The sequence below is a fragment of the Cryptotermes secundus genome, unplaced genomic scaffold (genome assembly GCF_002891405.2).
Source record: "Cryptotermes secundus unplaced genomic scaffold, Csec_1.0 scaffold115, whole genome shotgun sequence".
Classification (NCBI taxonomy): Eukaryota; Metazoa; Arthropoda; class Insecta; order Blattodea; family Kalotermitidae; genus Cryptotermes; species Cryptotermes secundus.
Window position 1 is genome coordinate 500,488 of NW_019721516.1, and position 13,138 is coordinate 513,625.

At 36.4% G+C, this 13,138-nt stretch overlaps 1 protein-coding gene across 1 annotated transcript in view; it reads right to left on the reverse strand.

Moving 5' to 3' along the window:
* Window positions 1-4,190: 4,190 nt before the first annotated feature.
* LOC111875426 (semaphorin-2A) overlaps window positions 4,191-13,138 on the reverse strand; it is a gene marked incomplete at its 5' end in the record, with an annotated part of 143,794 nt that continues 134,846 nt past the window's right edge. Inside the window, 4 exon segments of the mRNA XM_023871670.2 lie at window positions 4,191-6,046; window positions 9,775-10,018; window positions 10,611-10,802; window positions 12,164-12,315. Coding sequence (XP_023727438.2) covers window positions 5,969-6,046; window positions 9,775-10,018; window positions 10,611-10,802; window positions 12,164-12,315 — 666 coding nt within the window.

Here is a 13,138-nt window from a genome sequence, read left to right on the forward strand (position 1 = left end):
TCTAGGACAGGTCATCTATATATACAGGATGCATCGGAAAGAATTGTTGGATTTCAAGTGACTTGTTATGCCATGATGGGGGGAGGTGTAGAGTGGGGTTTCAGTTGGTAACATAGAGTGGTTGGGTGCACAGCGTACATTCGTCATAGAGATGTTTTTGAAAAATAGAGAGTCTGTGATTGCCACTCAACAAGCTTTCCACACTCATTTCAAGCTCGGATGTTGCGATACGATCCCCACTTGGAAGACAATTTTGCGGTGGGGGGCTTCATTTCATGCCACAGGTTCAACCTTAAAGAAGAAATCACCTGGACGGCCACAGAGCGCTTGTACGCCTGCAGATGTGGAGGCAGTAAGGCAGTCAGTTGTCCAGTCACCTCAACGATCAGCTCGCAAACATGCTGCTGCTCTGAGATTATCCGATGCTACAGTAATACACGTTTTGCATTTAGACCTTAAATTTCACCGCTATAAAATGGCAATTATACAAGAACTTCATGCAGGAGACTGGGAGAATCGTGTTAACAGTTGCCTGCATATTCTTGCGAGCGTGCCCCCTACTGTTGTTCTGTTGACCAGTGACGAAGCCCATTTCCACCTATCTGGCTGTGTAGATAAACAGAATTTCCGGTATTGGGCAGGAACAAATCCTAAAGAACTGCACAAGAGACCTCTTCACAGTGAGAGAGTAACTGTTTGGTGTGCTGTAGCAGAATTTGGTGTTTGGGGGCCTTACTTTTTTGAGGACAGCCATGCAGTAACAGTTACAAGTGCTCATAATGTTGAAATGTTTATTTTTTTTATTGCTAGTGGGGTGGGACTATGTCCCTTGCACTGCGGCCACTTCTGGCCTATTGTACCAGCCCCAGATGATAGGTGAGGGTGATTGTGGAGCAATTGGTGGAATGAAGATTGGCAGGGGAAACCGAAGTACTCAGAGAAAACCTGCCCCAGTGCCACTTTTTCCACCACAAATCTCACTTGATCAGACCCAGGATCGAACGCAGGCCACCATGGTGGGAAGCCAGCGACTAACCACTTGAGCTATGGCGCGGCCCTCGTTGAAATGTTACAAAATTTCCTGCAAACAAGGCTGAACGAGCTTGCTGTTGATGCTGACGACATTTAGTTTCAACAAGAAGGGGCCATTGCTCATGCTGCGTGACTAACAATGGATCTCCTAAGAGGGCTCTTTCCGGGGCACATCATCTTACATCATGGTGACATTCCTTGGTCCGCACATTCACCCGATCTTGCTCCCTGTGATTTCTTCCTTTGGGGCCATTTGAAGGCAGAAGTTTATAAACATTGACCATTTGAAGGCAGAAGTTTATAAACATTGACCACATACACTGGATGATCTGACAGTGATTCGAGAAGAAATCACAGCAGTTCCATCAGATATGGCCGCGAGAGTGATGAATAACTTCAGAAAACGCCTCGACGTCTGTATCAGAAGCCAAGGACGTCATATGGATGATATTGTATTCCATAAATAAACTACATGTATTGGCAAATCTGATGGTAACAATAAAATGTGATTTTGATGAAGCCTTACAAATTTTACTGTCCTGTGAAATCCATACATTCTTTCTGATGCACACTTTACCTTGTGATACAGTGGTGTAGTGACATCTTAATATGCTCTACCATTCGGGCATCTGTATATAGTGTATGGTATATACCAGGAATGTCCAACTTCAAACAGGTTGTGATCGACTTTTTACTGTCAAAACTGCCAGTGATCTATCACCCCCTCCTATCGTCGTACCTCGCTTTAAGCAAAAATATCAGTAAAAATAACACATATGATGTTTGTTGTAAAAGCAACTAGTAACTGGGCTGTCTCTCTGATGTCTGTAGATTCATCCAGTTGGAGGGATAAAGCAACACAACTGGAAACATCTTTCAACAATTGTTCAGTTATGTTTCCATAAATCATTTCTATTCGCTGCACAGTGGTGTTTCTTGATAATTAAAGATCTTGAATAGTAGCTATGATCTCTTTCTTATTTTATATTACAAGTGAATTTACATGCTTTTCACATATAATTTCCTTATAGACCTATGAGATTGACTGGTCGATCACGATCGACACATTGGACATGCCTGGTATATATTTCTGTATACAGCCTATGGTTGCCCAATGTAAGACCACCTACACATACCCTATGATAAGTAGGTATTCCCTGCTCCCATAAAAAGTGAAGTTTCCTTACTGTGTACATAACAGTCTGCCACTGAGACCCATCTTCAATCAGTTTAACTCCAGCCCACGCCCTCACCATCCTATTTCTCTGTGATCTATTTCATTTAAGCTTTTTACCTATGCCTTGGCCTTCATAGTGAGCTCTTCCATTAAGGTTTTCCAAGTAAAATGTTGGATGAATTTACCACCTTCCTCGTAAAAACTACATAGCATTCTTTTTGATTTGAACATTAATACTGTTTGAAGAGTTCAAATTATGAAGCACCTTATTATGTAATTTTCTCCTCAAAGCCCTATTCACCAACATTCTCAATCTGTTCCTCACTTATGGTCAGATACAAAGTTTCACACTCATAACAGACAACATGTTAAGTTGCTGGTCTGTAAATTTTAATAGTTAGGTTTAGGGAAGGATATGAAAGTGGTACCATAAGGACTAAATACACTCGACCAAGAACAATTTATTTTTATGTTTCCTGCATCTCTTATTGTTACTACTTGCATTTCCAGCTATGACTTGTGGGCTGAACAGTTACTTTCATACCATAAATACTAGGCATGAGGTATAAAGTTCTTTCATTTTATTACTTATATATTGTGGAAGCCAACAGTGAGGCTGGCAACTAGCATACATTTCTTTCACTTCAAATTTCACATTGTACCTTATGCAACTAATGCTAATACTAGGTTTACGACAAATTGTGAAAGATCTAAAACTGCATACAGCATATTTTCATGAAACTGAGTGAAAATTCATGTTTTTTTTTTGCAACTAAGTTTCTTTACAAATGCTATGTCAAAATGCAAGAGCCATGTATATATAGCTCCTTGTAAACAGTGTCAGAGAAAACCAGCAAATCTTAAATTCATGAGTGCATATTACATATTGCAAGTTCCAAATGTAAGATATACAATATATATTGTTATTCTTTCCTTTCAAACTAGTTATCTATCCCCCTCAAAGCTTTCCAAATACTGTACATAGTAAGAACAGTCCAGTATGTCACATTAAAATCATGCTTTAGGTGAACACTGTTACAAGGCAAATTGCAAGTAAATGCCTATGCAGGACCAGATTAATAAGTTACATAATTATGTGCAAATCAGTATGCTCCTCTCCTGGATGGCAGAACAGTGGTCAAGTATGTGAAATTGGAATTCTTTATTACAAAGAGAAAAACGTACAATTTTTACAGTCTAAGGGCATCTTCAATAATGTATGGTGATTTTGACTTACTTTGTTTTCAAAAATATATTATTGTGTCACATGATTAAGTTTTCAGAAATTCATGTTACACCTATCAGTTTGTTTTTCATAATTGTGGAGGATGTAATCACAGTCTGTTTTAAAGGTAGTATTCTAAAATAACCTTGATGTAATAAAACAGCTGCATCATAACAACCAAACCTATTGGCTTCTGAAACTCAGGCACTAACACTAACCATAGCAATAAATCAATTTTATAAAATTTAGTATTATAAACAGAATTTCATACAGATCACATACTAATAGTCAAAGAAAACCCATTTATATTATGAGTTTCTAATCATATATTGACAATATCTGTTTTGGATTATGCTGTATATTCATAAATGTCATTTGAACAAAGCGCAACTTTATTATGCTACTTCATCACTATCTGCCTTCTCAGTAAAAACATGAAATATATTTTTAAATCAGAACACAAATAGATTGGAGGCACGCAGTAGCGTAGTTGGTTGAGGCACTATGCTACAAGCCAGAAGGTCACGGGTTCCAGTCCCGATGAGTTCACTGGATTTTTTTCAATTGACCTCATCCTTCTGGCTACACTATGGCCCTGGGGTTGACTCAGCCTCCAACAGAAATTAGTACCAGCAATTAATTAAATAATTTTCCTGGGGAGTAATGCATGGCCGATGCGTAAGGCTTACAGCCTTACCGCCATCTTTGAGCCAATTCTCTAGATAATGTGGGACCCTCAACGTCTCATAACCCTATGGGCCTTCATGGCCTGTTACAGGGATAGCTTCACTTTTTTTTTTACTTTACACAAATAGATTATTTAAACAAAATCTCTTATATGTAAGTTAACACATGCAGATATAAATCAGTATGAATTTTTCTCTTTGCCACCACGTTCAGAATGGCATTACACAGAGTTATATCTAATGGACAGTGGTTACGCTTTCCCTGGGGTTCAAGGAAGCCACATAATAAAGTTGGCCACGGACCTCCACCTTCAGTAAGGGGTTTAATTCATAATAGTTGCCTTAACAGCCATGAGTAAGAACTTTCTTTTTCATGCCACATAGATAGTGGATAAAATTACTTAAATCTTATGTACGATTTATTTTCACATCATGTGTCAAAATGAAAGAGAAGACATAAATTAAATTAACAAATTCAGTATAGTACCTTGAAATAATCCTCCACCTATACTGAGATAAAGAGTCAATGATATTATTGATATTCGTACTAAGAAAACTGCTCAAAATTCAATAAATTATTCAGTCCTTTAACCATTTCAATGTCATCCTGAGTATATGCTTGGGTTATGTATACTGTCCTTGTTGGGTTAGTCTGAGCATGTACTGGAGCACTGTACATCTTTAATTTTTATCCATATTGTAGGGACAGTATTTCATGCACATGCGAGCAGTTACATACTGCCACCACCAGGAAGTACTGCCTTTCACATTACCACCTTCCTCTTGTTTTTCCAAGAGGAGGTATTTTTAATTCCATCATGACTTGATACAGACAGCTGTTCTGATGGATTTCAACAGTGAAGGGATTCAATCATAGCTATATGACAGCATCTACTGATTAATCTCACACAGCACACAATTTGTCATACTTCAATTATGTATCTACTGCCACCCACAAATCCTGAAAATTCTTATAACAAGGGTAGAACTTTCTATCATTTTCTGTACAGTAGTAAAAGTCTGGAAGGACGAACCACTGGCAATCCTTGATGTTGACATGGAGAAAACTTCTGTTGGTTCACAAATCCTTTACAAGTAGCACCTTTCAAACCCCATCTTGTGTCATTTGGAACTTTCAACATCAAACTGCGTTTGCCTTGCCACATTCCCCACACTAAGTCACTTGTATTTCAGAACACAGCATGTAAATCATTTATGTGATAATGGCACAACTGTTATTGAAATACTGTGTGTACTTTCAAACACTGATCAGTGCTAGAAAAATCTTTTACACATTTTAAAAAATCACATTCACATACACACACTTTCACAATAAAGGTATGTCACAGTGTGGTCAGTAGAACTCTCCACTATGGGGGCAAGTACTCTTTTTTATATTTTATTGTTTGAAAGCTACGATGATTTTAGAAATGTCTCTTCTTCTACAATAAGATTAGTCCTAATTCTAAATTTTCTTAACCCCAACACAACTGACACTGTCAGTCCAAACAAACACACCACCGCACTCATGACATATCCGCTCACGGCTCGCTATGTCGGAATATCACAGATCTACTCCACTTCCGGTACAGAGATGCTGATTCAGCACTGCAATTACATTATTATTATAATTGTTATTATTATCATCACCATCATCATGTCATGCATATTACAGATGGAACCACTGCATGACGATGGGGTCTCCAACAGTTTCTAATGTTGTGTTGCTGGTCTAAAATGTAAGGTACATACCAGGCTTATAATTCTTACCGTGTTGCTCTCATGAGCCCTATGTACAAAATGAGAGTCCAACGGAAGCAAAAATACTTCAGCTTGTTTTACTGACTATCAGACTAATGGACTTCTGTGATAAATTTCATTAGGATGTGCATTCTGATTGCTGTCATTTTGTCTAGTGCTGCATTGCTGTAACAGAACAGAAGTACAGGTTACTTTTCAAATTTGGAACACCCATGATAACAGCAGCAAATAGAACTCTCTCATTTAATCAATTGATACATTAATTTCTCATTTCTTTCTTTGGCTGAATAAATGAACGACATGCATTATCTAACACCTTTCACTTTTCAAATGGAAAATTTAGCTTGAAATTCCACATAAATATATTGTAGTTATAACATGATAATTACTGCAATTATCAATCTGAGACCTTAAAACTTTCCCAGCAGTATACAAACTATTTGGTCTCCAAGTTGCATAACTGGAAATCACACTGAGCCAATTTTCTTAGTTTAAGTAGTCACATTATATATCAGTTACCAAAATTTCTTATGACAAGATGTTTCTGTGAATTAATTAATTTGCTGGTTCACTGTAAATGGTTCATCATTCATGTGCATGTGCATGCACACACACACACATATATACAAAGGAAGGAATCACTACCTGTCAATAACAGGGATACATTTCAGCAGAAAATGGTTACATATAACATAATTGGAATTATATAAAAAAAGCATGTTTGCTCTTACACCAAATGAAGTTGATGTTTCATACACTTAGCAGTCAGATATCAATCTACTAATGTCTGCACTGATCACAAAATTATAAACTTATGGTATACTATACTGCTAACATCTTCATATTATGCATGATGAGCTGAAATCTTTATCATCAAAACAGACACCTCAAAAATGGTAATATTAGGAACTTGGTAACAAAAAGCAAATTACTGATATGTTTTCCAAATGGAACCTCCTATATTGTAGATTTCCTGACCCAATTAGAAATCCTATTAACAACTGAATGAATTCGCTTTCATGAGGAAATGTGAAATAACTTTATGTTAAAGGTTAATCCTTTAATGTGGCAGATCAAGTATACGCACTGTGTTGTATGCTACTGGATGGCAACTATACTCATACCTCACAAGAAATTTATTTATAGTTTCATTTCTGGATAAGCTTCAAGAATATTTTGTCACACTTTATCTGGTTTGAAAGAGGATTGAATTCTCTAGCTTCTGACATGCCAAATTTATGCATAGATTTTGCATTAGAATGTATTTTCACTGCTTGTATTTGTCTTGTACTTCTGAGAAGGCCTGTAGGGCACCTGTCTGAATAAACCAACATAGTACTTCCTTCTGACAAAATATTTCAGATATAAATCATGTGGTTGAGAGAATCTATCAGACTTTGAATCTGATGTAGTTTATGAATGATCAAAAACAGATTCACTTACGAGTATAGAGCACATCTTGCTTCCATCTCATGTGACTTTGGTACTCTCAAATGCACATACACATTCATTCAAATTCTATGTATTTACATTGATATTTTCTGGTGTCCCCCAACCTTTACTGTCTATAGCTTTACCATGGCAACAGTGTTAAGGGCAAGGTATCTGACAGAGAGTGAAGTAGTGTGGTGGATTCAGGTAGTAGTACTAATGATGAAGAAGGTAAAGTAAATATACAGCTATAGAAATGTGGCAAAACACGATAAATTACAATCCACAAAAGGAAATGTTTATAGATGTCACTGGCCCTAGAGGCAATGCAAAGGGTGTGAATTTTAAACTTGTTTTAGCAGGATAAATGCCAGCACAAACAAACCATTATGCTCAGCTAATGTAAAAATTAATCATAAATATAAAATGAAAACTCACACATGAATGATTATCAGTTGGTATGAAGATGAAGTTTAGGTTGTTCTAGCATTCTTCATTCTAATGGGCATTATTCATAAACCTAGCTTAAGGATGTACTTTTCATTTAACCAGCTGGCAGCTATGTTCACATTTGGCTCTGTCAGTTCTCATCATTTTTAGTTAACTTAGAGGTTGTTACAAATCATAGACCAGAGTATCAAAGACAAATTTGAAGGTCCTCCAGCTTGTTCAAAATCATTCCTAAATCATTTAAACACTAAGTTTAAAATCCTGTGCATATCCCATCAGAATATTTCCATAAATGAGTCATTAATTCTGTGGCAAATCACCTTTCTTTCAGGCAGTACCTTATGCTATAGTGCTCATGGATCTGTATAAGACCTTTGGAATTGTGAGTGTCTACTACTCATTATGTGCCTCTCCCCATACATATAGAGTGATGGACAAGTATACAGACCCCTCTTGATTAACTGAGACATGCCATAATGTTGAAAGAAATTAAACTTTGTTTTATAAGAAATAAACAATTTAGCTGAACAACTTCTACAACTCATCAGATCTTATTAGGGTCACAGAAGAATAACAATGCAGAGACTCCAAAACTAAATAGGAAGAATGAACTTAAAAAAAAAAACACACAAACTAAACAGAAGTAAAATTATTGAACAACATGCCAGATTGTATTCATCATCAAGTTGAATTATATGAAGATAGCAGCAAAGATCCGTGATGAAACAAGACAAATCACCACAAAGCAAAATCAACAAGTACAAAAGTTTCTTTATTAGAGACTAAAGAAACAGGCTGAAGATGTTGACACGAGGGAACAGAAGCTACATATGCACCTCATAAAAAGAAAGAAAATGAATAAATGTTATATGAAACTCTTCTGCACACAATGTAACAGTACTGAACACACTGACAATATGCAGATAAAATGTAGACAGGGAGGAGGGTCATCTAAAATTTGGAATGGATTTAGTGCAAAATCTATCAGTAATGTATTCTGAAGAATATAAAATCATAGGGAGCATGCAGATGATAACACAGTTGCAATGCTGGCAAACCACATTTCCCCAGGAGAATACCTCCAACAGAAAGAGAATCAAAATCTACAAAATGGTGTTACATATAATAAACATGTAAAAGACAAGAACAGTATATCAGTAGCCTTATAAGTGCAAAGTGTTTTCAGGAACAACATAATGTAATTATTCACACTCATATTTCATCTTTTCTTAACATAAAAACATAAAATATATGACTATTTGGTAACATTTATGTAGTATAAACATTCTATATATGTTCAATGACAGAGTGAAAATTTCATTAAAATTCAATAAAAAAAGTTAGGAAATTCAAAAAACTTGTGATTTTGTAGCTATTAATTGGAAAAAATAAATTACCACCAGCCAATTATATAACAGGCTCTTGACAGGGTGTAAATGTCTCTCTCTCTCTCTCTCTCACACACACACACACACGCGCGCGCGCACGCATGCGCACACGCACACACACACATGCGCACACGCACACACACACACACAGGATTAAAGGCTAAATGCAGTGAGGTGCATTAGTGAAGTGTTAATTGTTATGTGAAAAGCATCTTTCAATTTCAAGTCCAAAATGTAACAATTCTAGCAACATTTTTACTTCACGAGATATTTTTAAGCTGCTCATGATCCTATTCAGGATTGAAACCTCTTATTTTACCCTATTATTGCACAAGAAATATTAATTTCCACTGCTTCACAATTGAGCCAATACGTATGTCAATATGTACATTCTTAGACATTACTGAAGAATCAAAAGTTTGTTTCTGGTCCAACAGATTGAAGACTGACAGAACATCCAGACATTTTCAACGTTAGACTGGGAATGACAATTTACACAGAAACATTTTCAAGTAAGTAGGTTAGGAAACTTTATACAGGTTACATGTGTCATTTTCATTAAATGTAGCTATATCAGATTCAGAGAAGACTGGACCAAATGCATGAGAAGAGATCAGTACTTACAGCCTGTTTCCTTTCCCAGGTCTTCATAGCCATTTTGTATTTCTCAAACTCATGACACCAATCAGAGTAGACCTTCTGATAGTCATGTGACTTTCCAGGTGGGGCACAACGATGTGCATCTACAGTGATGTTATAACTACACAGCAATGAGCCCCCCATCCAGCAGTCGTAACGTCCAGAGTCAGCCTCATTAACAGCAATAATCACCAACCCATGCTCTGATGTCTCTATGTACTTGTCTGGCCTGTGACACACAAACATTGTTGAAAGATCAACAATGAAAGAAGTATTTTTGGCAGTATGGACTAAATTGTGTATTCACTTCAGTGACCAAACTGTTATTACACAATACTGAATTATTAAATCATAGAAGCATTTAAAACATACAACTTTTCTTGAACTAGTAACATAATTTTCCACTCATTAACAATACATATGGTTACAAAGAGCAGGACTATCTTCAATCATAATATTTTTTATTTTTTTTTTACTTTTTTCAGTTACAATAATAAGCACAGAATACAATTTTTGCACAGATAGGTACACCAGTATATGACTTCACATAGTGCATAAGGTAACAAAGTATAAATTCAAAAGAACAATGCTGCCATATACGAAGATCAAAATTTTAAATTTAATAATAAGTGGCACACTGAAGAAAAACATTGCCAGCTACTGACTTTTATCAATACTCTACCTTGAGAAGCACCTGGAATTCATCCCTATGGGTGCTTCCAACCCTGAAGGGAATGGCTTCACCTTGCCAAGAAAGTAAAGAATATCAACTAGAGTCAGCAGAAATATTTCTAATGCATGAACTTGACTGTAAGCCCCACCTGTACACAATTTGATAGCGCCCCTTCTCTTTGTTGTAATGAAACCAGGTCACTGTCTGGCTACTCAGGACCTCAGGCATTTTGAGGAAACATCCTAGGTGAATACTCTGACCCCAAGTGACCAACATCTTTTTCTTCACCACGCTACTGTCACACACACCAACTGTGCTGTTGGACACGTCTTGCAGCAACCTGTGAAGTCATCACAAGCGCTTATCTCCTGCTACATAACATGATAGGCTTCACCACACAAAAAGAGGGTTTGATGAATTCTAGTTTCTGTACAGAACATTAAACAATAGTGAAATATCTGGACAAACTTACATTCAACATTAAGCTATAGATATAAAAGCTCATCTTAGTGTAAAAAGTCTCATGGTTGCAATATATGTATTAGTATTGACATCTAAAAAAACATTATTTAAATATTACATACTATTTTCAAATTTTTGGAGGGGAGGTGTTTGAAAAGAGACAACTGCTATGGCGACCAACAAAATGGAGAAACAGAAAACACAGCAACAAAGAACAGAAGGTAAGAACTTTGAGATTCGAGGTTTATGTTATAACCTACAAAATGTGGCTAGAAAAGTGAATATTTCATTTCTTGGTAACACTGTTTACTGAAGTAAAACAAACTATCAACAGAGATAAGTGAAGGTACACTGACTCAGAATGTCAGAATGAAAGTATTCTACTTCTGATGTGAAAGCCCTGTATGGTTTTATATAATATTTATACAACTTTTTTTAGTCTGAATAATTAACATACTTGCATTAATGTAAGGTTACAGTTTACCAGATAATATGATATAACATTCCAGAAGACTTTAGTCTTTAATACTCACTGAACTGCAAACCTCAAACCTCATATTGCATTAATTTGGTTAACAGAATTGAAAACTATAATACATATAAATTCTGTTTTGTTCTGACAACAGTGTATGGCTCCCAGAATTACTGGGATTTTGGACTTTGTCCATCACCCAGTATTCTAAAAACTACAAAAAACAATGTTTCCAGAGATTGCGGCTAGCTCTTTCTAAGGGATCCAAGAGTATCCCCCCCCCATCTGAGGATGGAAACAGGTCTAGTCCAACGATTTAGGGGTTAGCTCTTTCTAAGTAACCCAAGAGAGCAGGTGTCTCCCGCCTCACCTGAGGACAGAAACAGATGCAGTTACGAAAACTATGCGTTTTCAAGTTTTTAGAATACCAAACGATGGAGGAAGTCTGAAAACACAGTAATTCTGAGTATAATACATACAAAGAGTTCTGTCTTCTGGGATATAATGCTGCATCATACCTTCAAAGTCATCCTATGTTTCTTACTACCTGCCTCAAACTGGTTTCTTCCATGGCTTATTCTTTGACCCTGAAGATGGAGGCGATATAGTCCTCCAAAACGTTAGTTGGCTTTCAATAGACTATATGGTGTTATATCTCAGAGACAGAACTCATTACCACTGCTGTGAGATCCTCAAATCGTATGTAATACATATAATACATGGGCTATTTTCAATTTTAAACTGTAATAAATAAGTCTGTTCCTTACCCTGGAGTAAAAGGCTTGCAGGAATTGGTATCTTTATCCCATCCGCAATAGGGATCATGAACACAACGAAGGCAATTATCATAGCGTCGGTTGCACATCGCTAGGTCAATCTGGCGAATTCGATGATCAGAAGCCACATACAAGAATTTGTGCTAATGTACAAAAAAATTAAATTAACATTATTAATGAGAAATATAATTTAAAAACTTAGCTTCTGTTATGACTTTTATAATGTATAACCAAATGATTCTCTTCCCCTTTGTTTTCACGTTGTTCACAATGTTTTTAAAGAGTGAAGAAAGCAGTCTTTTGGGATTTGGCACCGTGTATAAGTGGTGTTAACCGACGTTTCGGAGGAACGTATCGCCTCCATCTTCAGGGTAGAAGAAAATATAAGAATTCTGCAAGCGAAGAGACCGTGAGAACCGGTAGGTTTGCAGAATTCTTATATTTTCTTCTACCCTGAAGATGGAGGCGATACGTTCCTCCGAAACGTCGGTTAACACCATTTATACACGGTGCCAAATCCCAAAAGACTGCTTTCTTCATAGTCACCGCCGTGAAAGCCTCAAATTTTTAAAGGGTGTTACTTTCATTCATTATTAATTTAAGACAACTCCAATTACAGATTTCCTTACTATACTTCAAGATCTTTTAATTAATTCCAGCCACTTATTGTTTATTCAACACTGTCATCATAATTAATTCCTACTCAGCACTTTTCACAATTAATACGTATATACAATTTATTCCCTGTTATGTATAAATACATAGCCTATACCAACTTGCAACTTCCTACTTGTATGAAATTAGTTCAATGAACTCAGTCTGGCACAGTTAACATATTGTAACGTGTTTCGTTACTGAATACGCCGTAGAGATGGTTAATTGGTTTATTTAACAATCTACAAATAACGGCTACAATTACTTATCTCACAGTTGCGGGGTTTCACACTTTATAACCCTAAGCGCATT